The sequence below is a fragment of the Danio rerio genome, chromosome 4, assembly GCF_049306965.1.
Source record: "Danio rerio strain Tuebingen ecotype United States chromosome 4, GRCz12tu, whole genome shotgun sequence".
Lineage (NCBI taxonomy): Eukaryota > Metazoa > Chordata > Actinopteri > Cypriniformes > Danionidae > Danio > Danio rerio.
In genome coordinates this window covers 1864640-1892293 of record NC_133179.1, presented here as the reverse complement: position 1 = coordinate 1892293, position 27654 = coordinate 1864640, and the positions used below count along the sequence as shown (strand labels likewise).

Genomic DNA, 27654 nt, shown 5'->3' with positions numbered 1-27654 from the left:
TCAAACTAGCGACCTTTTTGCTGTGAGGTGACAGTGCTAACCACTGAGCCACCAAAAGAGTTACAATATAGAAAGCTTCATCACATTCATTCTCATCTCATTTATTCATCTCTTGAGATTTATTCATCTTCCGGTCACCATGGCAACAGGATCACAGTGACACATCAGTGAACACACAGAGAAGCACATCGTTTCACATTTCTTTATTTTTCATGTTACATAATATGGAAACAGCTTTAGTGATACAAAAATCCCCCAAATGATGTGGCGGCTTGTGATTGGCCGAGGAGGCTGCAGCTGATTGGCTGTCAGCGTTTTCAGGTTATGCTGGTAGTTTGTGAGCGACTGCTCCTCTATGCTGATAGTAACACTGAGAGTTCATTTCACATTTCCAAAGTACATGTAAACTGTTCGTACATTCAAAACAACGTTGATGGTCACAATTCCTGCAGATTTGCCCTGAAGGATGCGACAGGCACTGAGCTGTAAGACAAGCCGGTGTACTGACGTACATGTTCAGCATGTAAACACACTTGACATCCACTTGAAAACACATCCACCACCCATTTCAACTTCAGAATATTACAGAACATTCACATGATGATGACAATTATGAACGGATGTTTCTTTGGAATGTTTATTAAGAAACTGGTGGACTTTTCATTGGTTAAAATAAGTAAATAGTTAACACATTTCACTAATGCGTCATTTAAAGGGGCAGTTCCCACCAAAATTCCAATTCAGTCATGTTTCACTTGCTCTGCTTGAGCTTCTTTCTTCAGTTGAACAAAACAGCCATTGACTTCCATTGTATTTTTTACTTCCACAATGGATGTCAGTAGATTTGTTGTCATTCATCCATTTTAGACTATCACGTTATAAAATAATTGATGGAAATACCATATTGTGCATGCATTTTATAAATGCACATACAAAACTGAGTAGGATGAACCTTTTATCTGATAATCCTCTAAAAGCCATGGCACATTCATTGCATTTAGACTCCAAACTAGTTTTGTTTTTGATATTTGCCGCCTGTTTCAAGAGTTCACACTTAGCTGATGATTGGTTATAAAGCTTGTTTGGCATGCTGTCCCGGGAGAGAGCCCTGAGCTCATAAGATCCTCGAGGCCGAGGCTCCCTACCGTTTGCAAGGCGAGAGGGGAGTTTGAGCTCAGGTAGATCTGGAGAACTCCCCTGCTGTAGTAGCTAATGAAGATAGTGATCGCTCTTAAGAGACACTACTGTCTAGGAGCATGTCTATGGTGCTGATTTAGATTAGTCAATTAACTTAAGCGTTAGGAAACCGGGGAACCCGGGGGAAACCCACATGAGCACGGGGAGAACGTGTAAACGCCGCACAGAAACGTCGGCTGGCTTGGTAAGAACTAGAACCAGTGATGTTCTTGCTGTGAGGCAACAGTGCTAACCACTAGGCCACTCTGCATAGCATAGCTTTTTTTCCAACATTCCTCACAATATCTTCCTTTGTGTTTAACTGAAGAAAGAAACTCGTAACAGCTTACAAACACTTGAGTTTAAGTAAATTGGTGAACTGTCCCTTTAAATAAAAGATGTATTCTTATGAACTAACATAAACAAAAGATGCATCAATGAATGCATATATAAAATACTGAATGAAATGTATTGTTCAGTGTTACGTTATGCATTAACACATTCAGGTGTTACCAAGAAGGTAAAAAGGGTCAGTTCAGATTTCATGTCGACTTTTGAATACATATAAATGCACTTATGAATATGTCCGACACTTGGTGTGCGGAGGTAAACAGTGGAAGACAAATACTTGTTTTTAAACACAGATTAAAAGTGAGCACATGTTCAGTCTGTGAGTCTCTCTGTACCAGTTGAGCTGCTAACTAATCAAGTAACACACAATAAACCCCACACAACTCCAGCTTTCAGTTCAGCGTAACGGAAGGATAATAGAAATACAATGGCTTTTCTACAAATTTACAAAAGAAAACGAAGGCATGATGGCACAATATCTAAAATATAATACTAAAACTCTACTGGCGAACGCGTAGTCCCTTCCAGCGGCCATCAATGACCCCAAAAAAATAAACCTATTTACAAACCATATACAATGTCCAAAAAGACCATGTTTGTGATTTTAAACATGCAAAAATATCATACCATTTCATTTGAAATATTCATTCGCATTATGAGACACTAGATCACTAAAGGATCTTTAAATATCGTCCACTTTGGCTGGACCGCTGCACACGGAAACCAGTTTCAGGAGACGGAGCTGACCGTCTCACTTCTGTAAACGTCATTGTTTTTCTCCAGCAATGCAGTGAACAGGAATACGTTTGACTAATGTTCCCATTTAGTTGTGAGAACGTCTTTTCTGATTGTCCTCTGAACGTTCATGTCAGGTGTTTCAAAAAGGATAAACATTCCATTTTCGGAACAAGCATTCCAAAAATGAGTAACATTTAAAAAGCATTCCATGAACGTCCAGCAGAATGTCTCAGAAATAGAACATTCCGTAAATGATGTATAAATAATGTAACACTTTGAAATCGAGCTCAAGAAAATCTAGTACTGGAGGTGCATCTGCAGAACGTTTCCTGTTCGCTGAGTAGTCAGATACAGCACAGAAAGATGGCAAAGGCACAAATATAATAAAGGAAAAAGGCAGATGTGGTTTACAGCAAACGTTCAGGCTTGATGGCTTCACTGTAATTGATCAGAAACAGCACTGCAGTCCATTCAGTGTGGCACAGAACAGTAACTTCTTTTAAAAGTCCACCGCGATTGTCGAAATGGAAAAAAAGCACGTGTGGAGATCAAGAGACAAACTGACTTTAAATCCTCTTAATGAAGAGCAGCGGTCAGTCAGTCAGTGTGGTCCTGCAGTACTGTGTGTGTGTGTGTGTGTGTGTCTGAGAGGAAAATCAAAGCTTATGTGGACCTCCAGTACACACAACTTCCTCATTTTGGTACAAAAAATTGATAATTGGACCTTTTCCCACTCTCACAGAGGAAATATTATTAATGATGAAGCAAATAGTTCGCTCAAATAATGAACGTTATCATTTTCGCATGATCAACAGCAGTTTTTTTTGTCAGCTTTGGAAAAGAAAATGATGGAAATGCCATCTTTGAGTGAACTATTCCTTTCAGAATAACAATAGACTAACTACCCACGACTGCTAGAGTCAGCTAATGAAGTCAGACATGATTAGGAAAAGTGTTGTTGGTATCCAGAAGTGCTTTTTGATGAACCCTGCTGCCCAGCTCTCTCTCGCTCTCTTTATATAAATATCTGTCCATCTTCCACATGAACACTATCTGAGGCTCCGTTTGCTGGAAAACACACATTAGAGCAGTGAGAGGGAGAGAGAGATGGATGCTCAGGGTCCAGGAGGAGAGATGATCTCTGGGATGAAGACTGAACAGTTTTTAATGAGCACCTTTAGAGCCTGGAGGATTGTGGATCCAGTCCAAGACGATCAGAGACAAACTGCCGATCATGAAGAAGATTCCCACCACCAGGAAAATCAGTGCCTGTAGATAATGATGGAAATTATTCGTTAATAATAAAAATGATACATGCATTTATATTTAAATGCAATTGAATAATAAAAATATTAATATTTAAAAACACATAAGTAATATAATATAATACAATATAATTAATATAATATAATTAATATTAATAGTATAAAGAATATAATATATTTAATATAATGAATATAATATAATATAATTAATATAAATAATATAGTGTAATAAATATAATAATTAATATAATGAATATAATATAATGAATATATTATAATATAATATAAATAATATAATATAATATTAAATAATATAATATAATACATATTTTAGTGTTGTGCAAAAATTTAATCATGATTAATTGCAACCAAAATAAGTTTGTTTTGACATTGTGTTTGTGCTGTGTATGTTTTTTTATGTATATATAAATACACACATGCATGCATTTGTTTGAGAAAATGTTTATTTATGTTTAGATATTAAACATATATATATATATATATATATATATATATATATATATATATGATACAAATTAGATATTAATTTAAATACGTGTCTAACAAAAACTGTTTTGTATGTGTGTGAATCACGCATACATAATAAATATATTTATATATCTGGATGCAATTACCCAGCACTAAACAATGCATGTGCAGACAAATAATTAAGTCACATCCAAAAAAGAAGTTTGTATTTACATAATAAATGTGTGCATTGTGTATATTTATCATGTATGTATACGGTAAATACACACTTGTATGTACTGTATATATGAGAAAATGTTCATTTATCTTCATATTTGTATGCATATAGATAAAGAATACCTATATTTATACACACACATACATGTTTTTCTATTGTATATTTATTTTGTGTTACTTTATATGTTCATATATATTTATACATAAATATGCACACAACTTATTTTGGGTGTAATTAACAGTTTGACCAAAAAATAAAACAAATCAAAATAACAAAACCTGAAATAAAAGTACTTACAGATATTTTTTGAGGAGACTTCATTGGTAAACTCTTAACCAGCCGCAGGTAAAAAGCCGCTGGCAGGATAAAGATGAGCATTGTGGCTGCAGACGAACCTAAAGAAGGAGAAACAACTATTATTAGAAGTCTTCTCCTCTCTAGAATGAAAACACAAGTGCACAAACAAGCACAAGCTGCTGACCGATGAAGCCGAAGATGTCTCTGATGGTGGGCACGAAGATCACCAGCAGATTATTGAAGGCCAGAATAGCAGCGGCGATGAGGAAGTGTCGAATCCAGCTGAACTCTTTCCCTGCGAAACACAGCGTGATGACCGACGAGCGGATCTGAAAACACACACAGAGATATCACAATTAACATTATGCGTCTGAGAATGCTTGATTCTGATTGGCTGATGAACATTTTAAGGCCAATTTACACTAAGCACGATAACCATAAAGATAAGGAGGAATATATTTGTGCCCACACAGACGAACAATTATGATCTGGTTATTTTTAGATGATGATTTTAATTATGCATTATCCCTTTTGACCAGCAGGTGTCAGTCTCAGTGTGCTGCTAGCAGATCTGACCAGTGAATCCAGCTCGTGTAAGCAATCTGATCTAGTCAATTGAGCAATCGTAGTCATTTCTCCAGCATTTTCAACACAAACACACTGGATTCCTGTGCTACTTTTAATTTTAGACTTCCATGTATTTTTTCAGCATTATTTTCAATGCTATAACCACTTTTTTCCACGATGGTCATTATTTTAAAATAATTTTTAAAAGAGAAAATCAAGCATAGTACTTCTCCACAGTGTCCTCTCTGTCTTTAGATTGCGCAAGCTCTTTCATTTTCAATCGATTCTATCAGTGTGGAAAAAATCCTTCTGAAAGTGATCTCAATACTATCATTCCTCTGTATCGTTGTAGTTGTGCGGTGAACTACGTGTGCTATTCTTTAACCCTGTGATAACTACATCTTTATCGTTATCATTATAGCTCATTATACCATCGTTCTTGGTGTTAACATGCCTTAAATTGTGCACACGGAAACAGTTATTGTCATGTAAACGCACAGCTAAAGTAGTTCCGGCTGGTTTTATAGCTTCATATCACTACACTGAATGATACGCTGAGTTATTACACAGCTACAACAGTCAAAAATCACATCCAAATACAACAGAAGGCTTTGAAGGAGATGTGGAAGAAACTAGTGCTACACAAAGGAGCAATTTGAGGACAAAAAAATGACAAACGTGTTAAAATACAACAATTAGTCCAAGAATAAGTGCAGTACAAGTGTTGAATCATTAGATAATAGCGCACGCCTCAGCACCAGTCCATTTTTAATTATCCCTTACTTACATTACATTTAAAAAACATTTAAATATACTTAAGTAAATATCACTGTTGTTAAAAATATATTAAATGCCAAAAACAACCATATCAATATTTATTTGCATGTATAATCTATGTATCATCTAATATATAAGTTGAGTTGTGTTTTAATAAAGATGTTGCTATACGCGGTTAATGTTCTCATTATTTATATGCACCGTGTCCCAAACTCCCCCTACAAAACATCTGATCTGTAAACACTTTAGCGGCATGAAATGCTAAAGCTGCGCAGACGCCAAAGCATCTTCCATCAGATTTACAGACGACCGGCGGCTTTACAGATGATTCAAAACAAATGAAAAGCAAACAACTTCATTTATGAACACGAATTTCCATTTGGATTTAATCAAAATCCACTGGGAACTGATATGACTGTTATAAAGGTAATTCAAACACACACATACACATGCACGCACACACACACACACGAAGTCTGAATGGAGCCACAGCAGGTGAGTGAATGATCAGGTCACAGGACTACAACTGATCCGCTCAGAGCCTGAGAACCAGCTCACACTGGGCCAAAGTTCATACACACACACACACACACACACACGTGCACAAACGCGCACAGTTATCTTTATGGGTTCCTCATATCTGTAATAATGTTTCTTTTTGCTGTACATTTCTTTCTCCTCTACCCCTAAACTCAACCCTCACAGCAAACTATCAGCACTTTTACATTTTAAATGACTTCATTCTGTCTAATTTAGGAGCTAAAACTAAACTAAAAAACAAGGTCAAAATGTACTGGTATTGCTATACTTGTGGGGACATTTGGCCATCCTCTTTCTCTCTCACACACACACTGTGGTGGGCGGAGTCAGAGACCGGATTAGTGTGTAAGTGAGTGTTAGAGTTGCATCAGCCGTGGAGCGTCAGACTGATAGAGTTTGACTCAAATCACTGAAGCAGAGTCACATTCACTGATCCTGGACTTTCATCTCAACTTCTCAACATCTTCTGCCTTCAAGACGATGACGGCTTTTAAAGAGCTCCGATACAAACTGCTCTGTTCACCTACTGTACTCCTGAAAACTGATGATCAACTTTCACAAAGAATAATTTCATTTAATGGTAGACTACATTTCATATGAGTAAATGAATATGCATGACGTGAAAATAACTGAATTACTATAAAACAATATATATCAATGTATTATTAGCATGTAAAATTATTATATCTAAAAAACATTTAATTACATAGACATGTATATAAAGAAACTGTTTTATGAAATATGATAGATAGAGCGATAGATAGATAGATAGATAGATAGATAGATAGATAGATAGATAGATAGATAGATAGATAGATAGATAGATAGATAGATAGATAGATAGATAGATAGATAGATAGATAGATAGATGGATGGATGGATGGATGGATGGATGGATGGATGGATGGATGGATGGATGGATGGATGGATGGATGGATGGATGGATGGATAGTTGAATAGGTGGATGGATGGATAGTTGAATAGGTGGATGGATGGATGGATGGATGGATGGATGGATAGTTGAATAGGTGGATGGATGGATGGATGGATGGATGGATGGATGGATAGTTGAATAGGTGGATGGATGGATGGATGGATGGATGGATAGTTGAATAGGTGGATGGATGGATGGATGGATGGATGGATGGATGGATGGATGGATAGTTGAATAGGTGGATGGATGGATGGATGGATGGATGGATGGATAGTTGAATAGGTGGATGGATGGATGGATGGATGGATGGATGGATAGTTGAATAGGTGGATGGATGGATGGATGGATGGATGGATGGATGGATGGATGGATGGATAGTTGAATAGGTGGATGGATGGATAGTTGAATAGGTGGATGGATGGATGGATGGATGGATGGATAGTTGAATAGGTGGATGGATGGATGGATGGATGGATGGATGGATAGTTGAATAGGTGGATGGATGGATGGATGGATGGATGGATGGATGGATAGTTGAATAGGTGGATGGATGGATGGATGGATAGTTGAATAGGTGGATGGATGGATGGATGGATGGATGGATAAATGGATGGATGGATAGTTGAATAGGTGGATGGATGGATGGATGGATGGATAGTTGAATAGGTGGATGGATGGATGGATGGATAGTTGAATAGGTGGATGGATGGATGGATGGATAGTTGAATAGGTGGATGGATGGATGGATGGATGGATAGTTGAATAGGTGGGTGGATAGATGGATGGATGGATGGATGGATGGATAGTTGAATAGGTGGATGGATGGATGGATGGATGGATGGATAGTTGAATAGGTGGATGGATGGATGGATGGATGGATAGTTGAATAGGTGGGTGGATGGATGGATGGATGGATGGATGGATGGATGGGTGAATTTATGGATGGATGGGTGGATGGTTGGGTGGATGGATGAATGGATAGGTGGATGGATGGATGGATGGTTGGATGGGTGAATGGAAGGATGGATAGACAGAAAGACAATAGATGGATAGATAGACGGACAGACAGACAGATGATAGAATGATAGAAAGAATGATAGATTGATAAATAGACAGATAGACATATATATTTGTTACTGTTTTATGCAAAGTATTAATTAAGTCACTTTATTGCATACACAGTAACAAATATACTCTCTCTATGTACATCTTTCATCAAAGTTGTCCTAAAACTATTCAACTGTTCACTCCTGTATGTATAATATATATAACAACATAAACAACTGTATCCTGATCCTTAAAAAATTATTTTAGGAGCAACAACTAGATGAATGGAGTTCTCAGTCATCCTTTAATAACTTCTGGTTCGTCTGTTAGCGTGTGTAGGGCTCCTAATGTAATTAAGTCAGCAGATGACAGTCTTGCGCAATGCTCTGACAGGCAGTTCAGGACAGAAGAGACGCTGCTCCACGACTCTTACATAAAGCCCAGTTTTCTAGCGTCACCTTGGTGCCACATTTCAGCTCGCTGCCTGTCTGACCGCAAACTATTCCACAGTCCAGCGCCGACTCAATGTGTGAGATTTACTGAGAGAGTCTTCTGTCTGTGGCAGACGCTCAAACTCAAACAGACTTTACTAAAGGAGAAACTCACTAATAATAGCCGTGATACTCACACTTCAGCTCACTGAGAGTTCATTTCGAGTGAAGCACTTTAAATACAACACATCACTCACTGTAAAAAATGCAGAGCTCCACACAATCCCTTCATGTCGTCCCAATGCAAATCAATTGAGTTAACTTAATGGTTTTTCCTATTTTAAGTTGATTGAACTAAAGTTGTGCCAAAAAACCTCAAGAATTGTGTTGTTTTAGCTCATTTTCAATAAGTAATTTGAACAAGCAGATAAAATATTTTTTGGAGCAACCTGTTTTACTTGAATGATCACTTTTATTCAGCAGGGACACATTAAAGGCGCTTTATGCAAGTGTATGTATGCAAAATACTATAATGTGTTTGCAGAAATTTAAATAGGACCTATTATGCAAAAATCTATTTTATAAATTCTACTGTGAATATTATTAAAAATGGCTGAATTCAAATCAGTCACCTAATGTTTTGTTTCTTTATCAGTTTTCATATGTATTTATGAAAGGCTATAATGTGAGGAATATGTGAGAGATAAAGAGCATTTCTGCATATCGACTGTATGTACACTGGTAAAAATATCCATAAATTAGCAGTTTTCTGCATTTTGTGATTCGTGTTTTTAATTTGACCCATTTATTTATGCTCAATTATGATTATTTATTATCAATTAAGATCATTTATTTTAATACTAATTAATTTCAGTATGATACATTGGAAAGTTTTGAACATATGACTTATGACCAGGCCCACACGAAATCTGCGCAGATTTTTAGCCCATCATTAATTCTGTTTATTTACTTGAGTAAATGTGTGTAAATCTAAATTTATTTAGTTTTTTTATTAATTACAGTAATATTATTGACTAATTTGAACATGTTCATCTGATTACTGTACAATGCAGTTTGTAAAGTAACATTTTCTGTCTTTTAGTAGAGATATTATATGAGAGACTTGCTTTGTTTACCAAATAAAGTGAATCTAATTAGATTTGCAATTTAAACATTAAATAAAAGTTAAAAAACTATTACTTTTTATTTCACTAATTAAGGTTTTAGTTACGATACTCCCAAAATAATTCAGCAGAAATCTTCAGATTTTTACCAAAATTCTCCACAGAAATAGCAAAAAACTTTTTTTCTTTTTTCTTTTTTTTTTTAAACACAGCAACCTTTAAACTTCTGTTATTATAGAACAAGTCTACCTGGGGGTGGGGGGATTCGGGGTTGCTTTATCATGTGGTCATATGCTGTATGTTCTCTATATTAAACAAAAACTGAAATAGTAAAAACAATTGTTCACAAAAGGAAATAGCAAAAAACGTCAGCAAATTCCGTCTGGCCCTACTTATGACCATTTTATTAGTTATATTGTGTTGTGCTATATTGTGTTGGTTGGTGCTTTAAAAACCCCATATTAAACTGCCAGCACATTTACAGTTATTTTACAGACTTATTTAACTTTATATCATAGGTCTCAAACTGAATTCCTGGAGGGCCGCAGCTCTGCACAGTTTGGCTCCAACCCTAATCAAACACCACTGATCCAACTAATCAAGATGTTCAAGACTACTACACTGTAAAACCCAAAAAGCTAAGGTAACTCAAACCATTTGAGGAAACCTATTGCAACAAACCCTTTAAGTTAAAAAATCGGATCCAAATGAGTGCTGTGAACTTAATCCATTTGAGTAATCGAAGCACTCTGAGCACAGTAAAACTCAATAAGTTAAGGCAACTCAAACCATTTGAGGACACCGAATGCTATATAAAACCATTTGAGTTAAGAAATGTGGTCACACTTTACAATAACGTTCATTAGTTAATGTTAATTAATGCATTTACTAACATGAACAAACAATGAACAATACATTTACTACAGTATTAATTCATGTTAGTAAACTTTAGTTAATGAAAATACAGTTGTTCATTGTTAGTTCATGTTAACTCACGGTGCATTAACTAATGTTAACAAGCATGGACTTGAATGTTAATAATGCATTAGTAAATGTTCAAATATGATTAATAAATGTTGTACTAGTGTTGTTCATGATTAGTTCATGTTAGTAAATGCATTAACTAATGAAACTTATTGTAAAGTGTTACCAGAAACGTATCTATACGAGTACTGTAAACTTACTCAATTAAATACCTCATTACTTCAATTTAAATGAACTCATTACCTTCAACACAGGGTTCAAAACTCTTTTCAAATGAGTAGAATTAACCTCAGTCAATGAGTTCACTACACTCATTTCATCTGATAAAGTTGTATGTTGTGTTATACAGTGTAACATTAAGCAGGTGTGAGTTTGAGGTGGTTGGAGCTAAACTATAAAGAGCTGTGGTCCTCCAGGAGTTTGAGACCACTGATCTATAGATTATGTCTTGTTCATTATAGTATCTTAAACTACTAAAAATGTCAACAAAAGACACTTTGTCAGACTGTGGGGTTGAATTTTCAACATCAAAAGTCGACCGAGCAGAGATCAACATCCCATAATGCAACTCACAACCGCAAATAAATGGAAGACAGGAAAAATAGAGAAACGGTTCGTTAACAGACATTTTGTACAGTGTATTCTAGAGATAACACCCCGTCAGCCTCACTGTGGTTTAATGAGCTGAAATGAGCAGCTTAGCATGCTAGTTTCACAGAAACCACTCTAGAAATAGATTCTAAGCTCCCAAACACAGACGAAAAAACCACACACACACACACACACACACACACACAAACACACACACACACAAAACACCAGTTCTGTTCAGAAACACAGCTCACATCAGCAGCTCTCACTGCTTTTCTCTCATTCACATGTGAATTTATCATCATTCATGGCTGATCATGTGACTGACCCTGACGTGACCTCTGACCCTGGGTTACACTGACCACACATCAATCACAGTGTCGTTTGTCAAGCCAAGCAGCTCAGGGTCAAGCCTACAGACCACCATAATCACAGGTCAACGTTAAGATAATGATATTAGATTCATATTTTTAAATCTACAATACTGTTTCAGATATTAGCAATAATATTTTAAATCTTTACTGAAATATTTAAACAACATTAGTAATAGTAATGTATTAATTATTTATAAATTAATTGTTTAAAAAAATATATAAGTATATATATATTTATATATATATATTTAAAAAATTACAAAATACAATTATTTATTATTTGCCATAGTAATAAAACAACTATAGTAATTGATCTGTAGTTAAGATTCTATAGTTGCCATGGTAATAAAACAACTACAGTGAATGATCTGTTGTGATGGTTCTATAGTTGCCATGGTAATACATATAGTGAATGATCTGTTGGGATAATTCCATTGTTGCCATGGTAATAAAACAACTATAGTAATTGATCTGTTGTGGTGATTCCACAGTTGCTTTGGTAATTATGCATTAAAGTACATTAAATAGTAAATCTAATAGGCTGTGTCCAAAACCGCATACTTCCATACTATATAGTACACTCAAAACAGTGACAGCTGAGTAGTATGTCCGAATTCATAGAATTGGAAAAACAGTATGCGAGAAGTACCCGGCTCTACTACTATTACCAGCGAAATTCTGAAGTGCGCATCATATGGGCGTTACAATATCCCATGATGGGAGTGAAGTGACACAACACACGGGGGTATGTCATGTGATCATGACAAAATAGCGGATGTAGTATCATCACCTTCATACCATACTGAATGTACTTTTCTAACGGTCGAGAAGTACGCTTAAATTCAAATGCAGTACCTACTAAGTAGAAAAATAAATAAATTAAATATTTTAAATAAATAAAAATAAACAAGCATCTATTAAATATTTAAAACTAAACATAAATATAGTGTTTTTCATATTTTTTGTAACTTAATATATTGATAGATATTATTTAATTAGTTAAAAACATTATATAAACTAAATTAAACTACACTAAAGTACATTAAATACAAATACACATTTAATAAAATTATATTAATATATTATAGATTTAAAAACAAACATACTAATAGTGTTAATAATATTTTTGTAACCACTATTATTTATATAAATAACGTAATTTTAGGCCTATAAACTATCAGAAAATATTACATAAAAACTATAAAATAAATTAAACTTAAACCGTAAAGTACATTAAATACAAATACACATTTAGCTTTATACATCATTTATATATTTAAAACTAAAAATAAATTACTGTTTTAAATATTTATAAATGTCAAATAAAGGTCAAATTTAACTCCAAACATTTTAATTATTTATATATAATATTATAAAATGTTATATTAAACTATTGTCATTATACTATGTAATTGTACAGAATATTTTATTAAATATGTATTATTAATAATAATAATAATAATAATAATACATTTTATTTGTAATGTGCTTTTTTTAAACTCAAAGCGCTTAAAATTATTATTATTACTATTATTATACTATGATTATTATAATTATTTATTCATTCATTCATTCATTTTCGGCTTAGTCCCTTTATCACCACAGTGGAATGAACCGACAACTCATCCAGCACATGTTTTATAAACTAATATAAAGGCAGCGGATACCCTTCCAGCCACAACCCAGAACTGGGAACACCCATACACTCTTGCATTCACACACATACACTTGGGCCAATTATTCAATTCCCCAATAGAGCATGTGTTTGGACTGGGAGAAACCGGAGCACCCGGAGGAAACCCACACCAACACAAGGAGAACATGCAAACTTTACACAGAAACGCAGAGCCAGCCAGGACTCGAACCAGTGACCTACTTGCTGTGAGGCGATTGTGCTACTCACTGTGCCACCATGACGCCCTATTATAATTATTATTTTTTACAAATTGATTTGTTTAGAATTTACACAAAAAATGGCAAAATCAAATAAATAAATAAAACATTTAACAATACAGACTCAAAGTTCCTTGAAATCCGTAATAAACTCCAGATGAGTGAAAGTAGCTGAATGTCCTGTGTGTGCTCTCAGTGAAACAGGATCTGAGCGTCTGCAGGCCTTTATAGGCCACAGCTGTCTCTGCTCATAAGAAATGTAATAATGATACTAATGTGCTCCTGATTCACAGCACTGGATGCGCTTTTTGGGAACGCTCCGCATCAGGTGTCACTCGCTCTGGATGCTCTGAGTGTCCTGGATCTGGGACAGAGCTTATATCTGAGTCGCCTGGGCAACCAGTCAGAAATCAGCCAATCACATACAGCCTCACCTATCAGTCAGACTGTACATGTGCCGACGAAGTGTTTTGGGGAAGAAACTTCAATTAGTTTTTACTGCAAACACTTTATTTTCCTCCTTGCATGTACTTATTATGATAACTGTGCATTATTATTCACTGTTAAGTCCCAAATATGTAGAGTAAGCACTGTTTAATGCATTTTGGTTTTAAGTGACCTCATTTTAAATGCTTTTTCAGATTATATATTTACATATGTCAATTTGCTTCTCAAAGAAATGTATCCCGGTTTTAAAAATGCTTACACCTTCCACATTAAAATTGATGCAAAATGTCTAGAAATCCATTTCAAGCTGTGTAAATATTCCATTTAATTGAATTACTTATTGTTTATTTTTAAATATATTATTATTATGATCATCATCATCATCATTTATGTTTACTTTTAAATGTAGTGTTTGGATTTATTCTATTTATTTCCATTAAAATGTTTAATTTATTTCCAACTTCTAACAATTGTCTATATTTTGTTTCAGCTTTATTTTAATAATCAATAAAAACTGTAATAAACGTTTTTTGCATGCCGTTTTTCAATATGCACAACAAGTAATTATTCAGTTTAATTGTATTTATTTATTTTTGTTTATTCTTACATTTATTATTCTGCCATTATTTATTGTATAATTATTATTATTATCTAATAATTATTGTTTATTCCTAAATGCATTATTAATATTAATTTTATAACTATACACAGAACGTTGTGGCTGTTGTTGGCTTAATTGTGTGTAATTTTATGATAGTGATGAAATAATTATTTAATTAATACAAAAATGAAATAACCACTAAATGATGTGATTAATTCAACAGCTCAAACTGGCTTTATTATATTATGATCAAAGAGTGAAGGCATCGTCATCATCAGACTAAAGCTCATATGTGTGTGTGTTGTTTCTTTGAGTCAAACTGAAGGTCCCGGTGGCTCTCAGACAAAACAAAGACGTCTCGCTCACAAAAGGCCGTGACATTTAAGAGCAACACCAAGGCCAAACACTAAAAACAATAATCACAAAAGCTCCATGAAGCCTGATCTGAACCTGAGCATGGTATTGCGTGTGTTTATAGCGCCACATTGCTTGGTGGCCACATGCAGTGACTGCATCTTTGGCAAGGTCACTGCACTGCATCAGGTAATATTCCATTCCCTTTGCTCGCCCCGCCCTCACTGAGAAAAGGGGCGGGGCTTGATGATGAGAACATAAGAAGCTCTTGAGCGCCCTCTGTCTGTCAAAAACGGTTTTATATGTTAATCAAACACGCTTCAAACTGCCTGCATTGAATATATACTTCTGCAATAGTCCTCAATATGGGTTTTAAAATGAACAATATTTTTGAGCTTATTCTGCAGAAGTGCGCTCGTTTTTGTAATTGCTTTATAACTTCTGATTCAGTTGCCTATGGGAGAAATGACTAGGAATAATCAACAGCAGAAAACAGTCAACATGCTCGCTCTACAAATAAGTATGTTTATGATTATACATACAAAAGAATAATATAATATGATGTTTTAAATGTCTAAAATGTCATTGACATTGCGATATTTTTTTTTCCTCCGATATATATTGTGAAATTATATATATATATATATATATACTTAAGATATACTTTTGCGCACATTACATACAGTATCACTGTTTTATCTGCTGCACCACTGACTGTAAAATTCTTCCACAAGGAACTAGAGCAAGTTTTTTTTTTTTGGCTGGTGGAGGACCAAGAATGACTCAGCAGCAGCCTAACTCTAACCTATTTGGGTGCCTAAAAGTTAATAAGTGACGGGTATAGATGTATATATCTATGAGTGACGGGAATGACAGTAATTTAAACGCACCATAAAACTCCTATAAGTGCATACAATTCGACACAACTACACAAGCATCGTTTTAACCTTCATAACCGAACGTTAACGTTACTTTGTCAACAGTCTATTGTCTTAATTACTGTTAGTCATGTCAGGAATCCAACCACAGATTAGCAAGTTGTCCTCACAAAAAACAGGCTCAGCCATCACACTGAACCAGGTGAGGTATTTATGTTTCAATGTAATTAATGCTATATGCACTTTAAACGCAGCAAATAATATGTGAGTGATGTTTGCATTATAATTTTGGCTCGAGGGAGGGGTGCACGAGTGAAATTGGACAAACTTGGGGGGGGGCGTGTGTCCTAAAAGTTTGGACACCCCTGCTATATGGTCTCTAAAATCTATTTGTTCTGCACCATCTGCTGGACATTTGCAGACACTACAGGAGTGTATTAATGAGTAGAAGAGCAGCAAAATGCCATCGAACACACTTCAGGTGTATGAGCATGAGGGAGGGTGATGTGCATCATGTTTCCTGCAGATGTGTGTGTGTGTGTGTTTAGTCACTCACGGGGAAGAGTACGATAGGTACGGTGAGCGTCACGGCCGTCAGCACCGCCAGTCGCACCATCAGCAGCATCGTGTCGAACTTGTAGACCTTGGTGAAGGTGTGCAGCAGCTCGGCCTCCACATGATCTGAAACACACACACACACACACACACACACACACAAACACACACAGACACAAACACACAGTAAGTGTTTCTGCTCCACAACAGTGTGTAATGGCATGTACATCTACATTACATTAAGCAGATGCTTTTGCCCAAGCGACTAACAATTGAGGAGTGATTCACAAAGAGGCAACACACACAAGAAGCGATGAAGAATGTGTGTGACATACCATAAAACGTCAGATAACCGAAGAGAGCAGACAGCAGGTACATAACCAGCATAGCCAAGATGGAGAGGTTTGAGACAGACTGCATCCTCCGACGAGAGCGACTGAAACACAACAACACACACACACGTCACAAACACAACACTAACAGCTCTAACACACATCTGAGATGTCGGGGGTGAAAGGATGTGGTTATATTGTCATGCAGCTGTTGGTTTTAATGCCTAATGCTACAAAATTCCTGATATATACTAAATGGCATCTTTGCTTTTGTATGCTGGATCTGGAGCTGTTTTAAACCAAAAATTATAGATTATTCATTCATTCATTTTCTTGTCTGCTTAGTCCCTTTATTAATCTGGGGTCGCCACAGCGGAATGAACCACCAACTTATCCAACAAGTTTTTACGGAGCGGATGCCCTTCCAGCCGCAACCCATCTCTGGGAAACATCCACACATACACATACGCACTCATACGCTATGGACAATTTAGCCAAGCCAATTCACCTGCACCACATGTCTTTGGACTGTGGGGGGAAACCGGAGCACCCGGAGGAAAACCACGCAAATGCAGGGAGAACATGCAAACTTCACACGGAAACGCCAAATGAGCCGGGGATCGAACCAGCGACCTTCTTGCTGTGAGGCGAATGTGCTACTCACTGCGCCACCCCATTATAGATTATACATTTTTTAAGTGTGTTATCTAGACTACAGTCGACACGCAGAAAAGCTCTTTATCCATTTCTACAGATTATAGCAGGGGTGCCCAAACTCAGTCCTGTTGGGCTGGTGTCCTGCATAGTTTAGCTCCAACTTCCTCCAACACACCAGCCTTCAAGCATACTAAGTAAGTAATAAAGTAAGAGCTTGATTAGCTTGTCCAGGTATGTTTCATTGGGGTTGGAACTAAACTTTATAGGACACCGGCCCTCCAGGACTGAGTTTGGGCACCCCTGGATTATTGCATTTCATAAATAAATAAACTGATGAAGAAAGAACAAAACTTTGGGTTATAAAAGTTATAAAGGTTTGTTTCTTCTCCAGTCAGTTTCCTCTTTATTTATCTGTATATAATATTCAGGGCTCGACATTAACACCCACCAACCAGCCAGCGGGTGGATTTTCAATGCGGGAGTCAGATTAAACAGCCACCCCCACTAGCCACGTTGGCTGGTTGAAAATAATCAGCGCTGGCTCGTCACTAAAGATTTAAGTTCATATAAAGTTTTATGTATAAAACGTATGTTTAGTTTAGTATACCGCTATATTTTGCTTGTTTTGACACATTGTTTACAATTTGTGGCAAGGAAATAATTAGTTTGATGCTGGCCAGAGAAAAAACAGGTAAATCCTTAGTGTTGACTGAAGCCTTGTGTAATAAAACTAATTGCAACATGACACTGAAGCCACCATTTGCTCATGCTTATTGAGCAAGATCAAACACATCACACAAATAAAAGTTGAATGAATATAACACAACATTTAAATCTAGTCTTTTTAGCATGTCAAAGTCAAATTTGTGCATATAAAGACATTTCCAACAACAAAACTGTGGCAAGTGAAAATGGCGCTGAAAAACTGCTAGTCGCAGTGGCTGGTGATCAGAATAGTTAATGTCAAGGCCTGATAATTATAATTATTTTAAGGATATGTAATAATTATTCATTCATTCATTTTCTTTTTGGCTTAGTCCTGTTATTAATCTGGGGTCGCCACAGCGGAATGAACCGCCAACTTATCCAGCATGTTTTTACGCAGCGGATGCCCTTCCAGCCACAACCCATCTTTGAGAGATATAATAATTCTAAACAATATAAACCAAATTTATTACAGGACAATACAACTACTACTACACTACTAATACCTAAACTATTAATAATAATAATAATCTCACTTCTTCAGTTCACTGTAGATAGGCAGAACTTCAGGATGACACACAAATGCGAAGGCGAGGATGGGAACAGTGTAAACGGTCTGAAAAACAAAGAGAACAAACACAATCAGGCTCTTCTCACATTCACACACACACAAACAAGTGCTCTCCCCATATCTGTAATCATGCTTCTACTGTACATGCTGTATATTCAGTCCTCAACCCCAAAACTCAACACACACAGCTAACAATCTGCCTTTTTACATTTGCAAAGCACTTCATTTAAGAGCCATTTATATCATGGGAACCAAAAAAACAACCCAAGCTCATTCTGAAAACGTAGTCCCGTGGACGTTTCTGGAGACAGCGGAATACGTCCCGGGAGGTACGTACGGCTGCATTTATTTTTTTCAAGCGAACGCTGCGGGGCGGTGTGACGCTGTTCCCTTTCGCGCTTGCCGGCCGACCGCTTACCTCCTTGTGGAGGGCTTTCCCGCTGCAACCCGTTTGTCCACTCAGCTCACCGTGTACGTCGGCAGGCTCGAGATGCAGAGAGGAGGAGTTGACCACGGCGATCGATCGGTTTCGAGTCCGGGGAAGAGCAGTTCCAGCAATCAGGTAAGACAAAAACAGGATCCCAAAAATTAAGTGAACGAGTTTCATAACAGGGTGAGAACGCGGTGAAATCCAAAAACACGGTAGAAAAAAAAATCAGGGCTTTTCTTTTTTTGGACGGCTTTTGTAAACTGTTGCTCGGGTTTAGGGGAAGCGAGCGGGCGGGCGGGTCAATCGGTAAAATTGGTTGGGTTCAGGGAAAGAGGAGGGCGGTCAGCCGATTGGCTGGTCGCGCAGTCAATCATCCGGTCAGTCGGACAGCGGCCTCTGGCGGGTTGACGCGAGAACAGCGCGGGCGCGAACCGCACTCGCGAGAGACGTTCAAGATGAGAAAAATCACACAACAGCGGCCTCTCGCGGACTCGCAAAAACAAACAGTGCAGCCGTACGTACCCGCCGGGACGTATTCCGCGGTCTCCAGAAACGTCCGCGGGACTACGTTTCCACAATGAGCCTGGGTTGCAAAAAAATGTCCACACAACATTAAAATGTACTGTATTGCTATGCTTCAGGCTTTAAAAATGGCTTTAAAAAATTAAGAACTGCTTTTATTCTAGCCAAAATAAAACAAATCAGACTTTCTCCAGAAGAACAAATGTTATAGGAAATACTGTGAAATATTCCTGAATCTGTTCAACATCATTTGGGAAACATTGGAAAGAAAATGAAGAAGGGCTGATAATTGTGACTTCAACTAAACAACACACACTCATTATCCTCATCATCTGTGTATTAACCTGTGAGTTGAAGATGAAGTATTTGGGCGTGCACATGTCCTGGTGGTCCTCCGGGTGAGCGCTGAACTGCACCGAGTCGTGGAGCGGTGTGTGTGGATCCACGGCGTTTGCAGCCGTTTCTGACATGTACGCCAGAGCCGAGGCGTTGTGCAGTCCGTACAGAGCTATCGCATCCGATCCATTTATGCTAACGTTTGAGCCGTGCTCGAAGAAGAATGGAAGAGGACACGGCAGGATCGTCTTCTTGTAGATCAGCTGACAAATACAACATGAATTCAGTTAGAAACAACTAAAAGAAACGCAAATGACAGTTAGATTCAGTGATGAAATATGCTGCATTATGACAAATATATGCAATTATAAAAATATATCAAATGCATAACAGCAATTGCTCACAGGTAAGTTTATTGCAGATAGAATAAAAAGACAAGCTGTTTCATTACTATACTAGTTGGAAAATTATTTTTAAAATTTAAAAAAATTATGAATAAAAACTATATTTTAGTTTATTTTATTATCTCACACATCAAATAAAAAATCAGTTCATGATTAAAATAATTAAAAAAATTCTGAATAACATAAAAGAAAATTTAAAACACGTAGTAGGGCATTTAAGAACTAAAAGCGAAGCAAATAAAGTGAATCAGCATCAGTAAACGTACCACTCCCAGGAAGAAGACCATACAGGAGAGAGAGAAGCCGCTGGTGTAGCCCAGATACCCTGTAGGACACGGCAAACATTCAGAGACACATCACAAACACCCTCACAAACTTTCTCTGTTGCTCTAACGCAGGACTCACCCAGGTTTTTCAGCAGAGATAGAGGTAAAATGATGCCGATGGACACCAGCACCACCACATAATTCCCATTCAGATACCATTCACTGCACACACACAGACAAATGATCAGAACATCACACTGTATAATTAGGACTTGATTAATCCCACTAATCATAAACACTCATTACCCAGAACTCTCGCACAGTTCAAGCAATCTCACAATTGCTGAAAAATACTGTAGTAATATTTTATCTATACTATAGTAAAGTACTATTGTGGTGATTCTACAGTTGCTACTGTAACACATCAACTATAGTGATTGATCTGTTGTGGTGATTCAACAGTTGATACTGTAACACATCGACCATAGTAACTGATCTTTTGCTGATTCTACACTTGCTATGGTAACACATTGACTATTGTACTTGATCTATTGTGGACTTTCTACAGTTGCTACGGTAACACATCAACTATAGTAATTGATCTTTTGTGGTAATTCTACAGTTGCTACTGTAACACATTGACTATAGTATTTGGTCTGTCGTGGTGATTCTACAGTTGCTATGGTAACTCCTCAACTATAGTATTTGGTCTGTTGTGGTGATTCTACAGTTGCTATGGTAACTCCTCAACTATAGTAATTGATCTGTTGTGGACTTTCTACAGTTGCTACGGTAACATATCAACTATAGTGATTGATCTGTTGTGGTGATTCTACAGTTGCTATGGTAACACAACAACTATAGTAATTGATCTGTTGTGGACTTTCTACAGTTCCTACGGTAACACATCAACTATAGTGATTGATCTGTTGTGGTATTTCTATAGTTGCTATGGTAACACATCAACCTTATTAATATAAACAAGTGATGCAATACTCTAGTTTACTACAACTATAGGGTGGATTATACTACAATACACCACAGCTTAATGTAGTAAAACTAAAGTATACTACAGTAATTACACCACCACACAATTCCCATTCAGATACCATTAACTGCACACACAAACACAGACAAAACATTACTCAATTGTATAATTAGGACTTGGTAAATCTGAATAATCATAAACACTCATTACCCAGAACTCTCCTCCAGTCCGAGGAAAGCTCGTATCACCTCCGGCAGCTCATATTTGACTATGAAAAGGTAGCTGGACATGGCTGAAGACAAACGAAACAAAGTAAACACAATTATTCACACAATTTTTTTTATTAGTAAATAAAATTTAATATTAATTTTCCATGATGACAGCACATATTTGACTAGATATTTTGCAAGATAGTAGTATTCAGTGACATTTCAATAGTTCGCCCTTAGCTGATAATTGATTGTAAAGCCTGTTTGGCATGCTGTCCCGGGGGAGAGCCCTGAGCTTGTGAGATCCTCGAGCCCGGGGCTCCCCCCTGTTGCAGGGCGAGAGGGGAGTTTGAGCTCAGGTAGGTCTCGAGAACTCCCCTGCTTGATAATAGTAGATGCAGATTATGAATGCTATAGAGTGTGAATACTGGATTCAACGCTTGTCTATGTTGTCAATTGGAAAACCCACGCGAACATGGGGAGAACATGCAAACTCCACACAGAAATGCTGATTTGGCCAGGTAAGATCTGAGCCAGTGACATTCTTGCTGTGAGGGAATGATGCTAACCATTGGGCCTCCGTGCTGCTCTGACAAGGAAATGGGAGGAGTAGGGGTGAAAGGGAGGAGTCTTCAAGATGAAGATGGCTAATGTAAGATACTCTGGTTATTTACAGTGATTTAGGAATCGTCTGATTGGTGAATCATGCGTTAGCTAATGAGGATCAGCTGCTATCAATCATAAGGGCGTGCGCGTGCTCCTCTCGAAATGAGTTCATAAATAAACCTCATTTAAAGGCTTAACTATGTTTATTAGGTTAACTAGGCAAGTCACTGGACAACAGAAGTTTGTTCTGGAGACAATTCCCAAACATTAAAGGGAGCTAATAAATAAATAATAAACCCAGAAGAAAAATCTGCTGCTCTATTAAACATCACTCGGGAAATACTTTAAAATAAGGAAAATTCCTCATCACATAACATCACTCATGCTAAAAAAAAGCTAAATTATTTACCTCCTATGTTCTGCAGAGTTATAGACCCGAAAGCTGCCATTTTTCCAGGCCATCCAAACGCTCTTTCTCCAAGCTTCTCGTAGATCAGCGAGCCTGTAGTGAGAGAACATATCGATTATTAATATGTTTGATATTAATATATATACAGCTGAAGTAAGAATTAAAAGCCACCCTGAATTATTAGCTCCCTTGTTTATGTTTTCCCCAATTTCTGTTTAATGGAGCAGATTTTTTCAGCACATTTCTAAACATAAAAGTGTTAATAACTCATTTCTAATAACTGATCTGTTTTATCTTTGCCATGATGACAGTAAATAATATTAGACTAGATATACGTCAAGGCACTTCTATACAGCTTAAAGTGACATTTAAAGGCTTAACTAGGTTAATTAGGTTAACTAGGCAGGTTATTGTATAACAGTGGTTGGTTCTGTAGACTATCGAAAAAAATATATAGCTTAAAGGGGCTAATAATATTGACCTTAAAATGGTGTTTAATAAATTAAAAACTGCTTTTATTCTAGCCAAAAATAATACAAATAAGACTTTCTTCAGAATAAAAAATATTATCAGACATACTGTGAAAATTTCCTTGCTCTGTTCAACATCATTTGGGAAATATAAAAAAAAAAATAATAATAATTCAAAGGGTGGCTAATGATTCTGACTTCAGCTGTGTATATATGTGTGTGTGTGTGTGTGTGTGTGTGTGTGTGTGTGTGTGTGTGTGTGTGTGTGTGTGTGTGTGTGATCTGTGGACAAACTCACCTCCTTCTTTGGCCGTCACTAATAAGAGATGAACAGAGTATAGCGAGAGGATAGCGACTCCCAGCAGGAGGATTCTGGGAAAACAAGAGAGAAACTTTGATAAATGGGTTCACATGCTGATAGTGAACGATTAATGTACTCAAAAATATAAGCATAAAATAATACATATGTATAAAATGTCATGTTATTTATTTATTTCTGAAAGACTTTATTTTGTATCGTCTAATATTCCCTGTTAAGCAACATGGGGTGAGGTTCATTTTTGAAGCAGTTTTTTAAATGCAGAGGCCATTTACAAATATATAGAAGTGTGTGTGTGTGTGTGTGTGTGTGTGTGTGTACGTGTTTTTGTGACATATCAGGATACAAATCTGTATAATGACAATGGTATGACACAGGTATTACAAAAAGAAGGTGAAATAGTATCGGAATGCAGCCTTTATGATGCAAGCTGAGATTGCATCACTCAGCTATGCAATGTCAGACTCAATGCACTCAATGAAGCAAGTGACATCACTGTGATGGGTAGGGTTAGGGGTGGGGTTAGGTGAGCTCATTAAAAAGCATTGGATGCAGCTCAGATTGAGTCTGCAGCCAGACCCCTCTCGAAATATGAGGACATTGGTGACGTCCTCATTTCTCCGAAAGCTTATAAATCACACTGGATGAGTTTAATCAGAGAGTAAAGCTGCACACTGTCTTCTGTGATTGTTGTTTTGTACCCACTTTTCACAAAAACAAAAGTGTGTGTGCTTCTGTGTGTGTGTGTGTGTGTGTGTGTGTGTGTGTGTGTGTGTGTTAACAATGCTAATGCTTCCAGAATGACCAGGTTTTTCACATGAAATATTCATATATTCATTGTCCTTCAGCTTAGTCCCTTTATTCATCAGGGGTCGCCACAGCGGAATGAACCGCCAACTTATCCAGCATAAGTTTTTTGCACAGTGGATGTAAACCCTGCCCAATAATGTAGTCATACCAATACTACAGTTTTCTACAACTATAGGGTATATTATACTACAATACAGCATAGTTTACTGTAGTAAAACTGAAATATACTACAGTTTTACAGTTTATGAGTTCACTATAGTTAATACTACAGTAAATGAGTTCATTTATTTACAATGAGTATTAAATAAGCATATAAACATGAATAAACAAAAATAAATGTAAATAAACTGAAGTAAAATACACTTTACTATAGTACGGTTGAAAAAGCCTAGAGTGCTGACAGCCCCCTCTGCTGGTGATAATAGTCAGCACATGTGTTGCTCTGGTGAGCACCAGGTTTTTCAGGTTTCAGCACATTTATGACCCGGTCTGGATCAACAGGGACAAACCAGCTACGGCTCACCCTTACTACCCATAAGCCCCTGCTGCGTCTGAGCGAGTTTCAGCTGCAGAGACGGACTAAATGACAGAATGATGCATGGAGAAAATGGGTTAATGGTGGTTGGGTCATCGGACACCAGCCTCCTGCAGCGCACAGACCAGAAATAACCATCTGACACCCTCACTGGAGAATGAAGGAGACACGCTGGCCTGAACACCCCTCAGGTGACGCTTGGTGCTGTAGGTGTGTGTGTGTGTGTGTGTCATTCCTCCTGCGATGGCGGACAGTGGAGCTGCAGCCGAACACAGCTGACTGCTGTCAGTCACACACACGCATGCAGAAAAAGACACACACACACACGGAAATGCATGCAGACACTGACATTCACACATGAACAGAAACACAGACACACAAATTACACACAGTACATAGAAACAGACAAACTGTACACACACACACAAACACGTCAGACACATATATACACAGTCACAAACACACACATATAAGCACACAGACACTCACATACACACATTTAGACTCACTTTCACACAGAAGCAGACACACACACCACAGAGACAGAGACACACAAATAAACAGACACAAAGACAGACATACTGCACACACACACAAACACATACTGTACACACACACACACACTCCCATTACTTAACTCTCTAAACATGAACACTAAACAGTCTTCTATTGTCTTTATATAGAGATAGTTATATATTTCATAACCTACAGCTATCACTCTCAACAACAACAAACACACATTTACACATAAGAGTGTCCCCAAAGAGACGTTTTTGAAAATATTAATGTTTTTGGTCCCTTTTGGGTTCATATCTGTCCCCAGAAATGATCAAGTGGATCAAACACACACACACACACACACACACATATGTTTTAACCCCTCAGTAAATGGCTGACACAGGGCTAAATATAGGCGTACACAGTTGATTAGTGTTATGTGCAGTTGAGCATGTCCTGCAGTCCCTGACACACCGGCGTCTGCTCTGCATTCCCTGATAACAGTGTCTCAAGGGCTTTCTGGAAGTTCTGCATTCACTGCACACGTCAGTACTCTCCTTTAAAACTATTACAGACACTTACTTATGTAGATTCATCATTTAATGCCATCAACACATTATTTAATGTTAGTTAATGTATGTACTAATGTACAAAAATGAACAATACTGTATTTATTACACATTTTCTTTATGTTAGTTCATGAAAATAAAGTCATTCATTGTTAGTTATTGTTAACTCACACTGCATAACTTAATGTTAATAATTTGTATTTTAATAATGCATTAGTAAATGTTTTCTATTATTAATATAATTATAAAGAAATGCTCTACATGTATTGTTCATTCTTTGTTGATGTTAGTAAACACATTAAACTAACATTAACTAATGGATCATTATTGCAAAGAGCAACATTTTTGATTTACAATATTTATTAAATATAGTTATATTGAATGGCGGTTCACTCCGCTGTGGCGATGAACAAGGGATTAAGCTGAAGGAAAATGAATGAATAAATTAATTAATGAATTTTTAAATTATTTATTTATATTTACCATTAAATTATAATTATATATTATTATATTAATCTTACTTTAATTATTATTTAAAAAATTGTAGAATATTATAATATTAATGTTATATTAATAAAGTCCATAGGTTAGGGTGAGATATAATATTTGATTTAATCTGAGAATACATAAGCAGTAAAAAAATAATATATTAAAATGCTATTATTCTAAATCACACACACGAGATAGACAGACAGACAGACAGGTAGTTAAATAGACGGACAGACAGACAGACAGACAGACAGGTAGTTAGACAGATGGACAGACAGACAGACAGACAGACAAACAGACAGACAGACAGGTAGTTAGATAGACAGACAGACAGGTAGTTAGACAGATGGACAGACAGACAGACAGACAGGTAGTTAGACAGACAGACAGACAGACAGACAGACGGACAGACAGGTAGATAGATAGACAGACGGACAGACAGGTAGTTAGACAGACAGACAAACAGACAGACAGACAGACAGGTAGATAGATAGACAGACAGACAAACAGAAAGACAGACAGACAGACAGGTAGTTAGATAGAAAAGATGGACAGGCAGGTAGTTAGACAGACAGACAGGCAGGTAGATAGATAGATAGATAGACAGACAGACAGACAGAAAGACAGGTAGTTAGACAAACAGACGGACAGACAGGTAGATAGATAGACAGACGGACAGACAGGTAGTTAGACAGACAGACAGACAGACAGATAGACAGACAGACAGACAGGTAGTTAGATAGAAAAGACGGACAGGCAGGTAGTTAGACAGACAGACAGACAGGCAGACAGGTAGATAGATAGACAGACAGACAGACAGGTAGTTAGATAGACAGACTGATAGATAGACAGACGGAGAGACAGGTAGTTAGACAGACAGACAGATAGGTAGATAGACA

General features: G+C 36.9%; 2 protein-coding genes across 9 annotated transcripts in view; both read right to left on the bottom strand.

Moving 5' to 3' along the window:
• Nucleotides 1–188: 188 nt before the first annotated feature.
• Nucleotides 189–27654, bottom strand: part of slc38a4 (solute carrier family 38 member 4) — a 50796-nt gene continuing 23330 nt past the window's right edge. For all 8 annotated transcript variants that reach the window (XM_073945946.1, XM_073945950.1, XM_017355001.4 and 5 more), the window contains 12 exons: nt 23834–23907; nt 23066–23158; nt 22052–22133; nt 20993–21075; nt 20854–20912; nt 20192–20446; nt 18861–18940; nt 16966–17066; nt 16632–16756; nt 4718–4862; nt 4534–4631; nt 189–3534 (listed from right to left, as the gene is read on the bottom strand). In XM_073945946.1, coding sequence (XP_073802047.1) covers nt 3430–3534; nt 4534–4631; nt 4718–4862; nt 16632–16756; nt 16966–17066; nt 18861–18940; nt 20192–20446; nt 20854–20912; nt 20993–21075; nt 22052–22133; nt 23066–23158; nt 23834–23907 — 1300 coding nt within the window. In that variant the 3' untranslated portion in view covers nt 189–3429. The remainder of the gene's footprint in view (nt 3535–4533; nt 4632–4717; nt 4863–16631; nt 16757–16965; nt 17067–18860; nt 18941–20191; nt 20447–20853; nt 20913–20992; nt 21076–22051; nt 22134–23065; nt 23159–23833; nt 23908–27654) is intronic.
• Nucleotides 5227–12024, bottom strand: LOC141381547 (uncharacterized). The gene is made up of 2 exons (XM_073946844.1): nt 10321–12024; nt 5227–10130 (listed from the first exon to the last, which is right to left on the bottom strand). Exon 2 carries the CDS (start codon nt 8473–8475, stop codon nt 7150–7152), a length of 1326 nt encoding a protein of 441 aa, XP_073802945.1. The 5' UTR covers nt 8476–10130; nt 10321–12024; the 3' UTR covers nt 5227–7149.

Bases quoted from the DNA above. Each gene is read 5' to 3' on its own strand.
- LOC141381547 (XM_073946844.1), bottom strand. From the start codon at position 8,475: ATGTCTATCTGTCTATTTATCAATCTATCATTCTTTCTATCATTCTAT.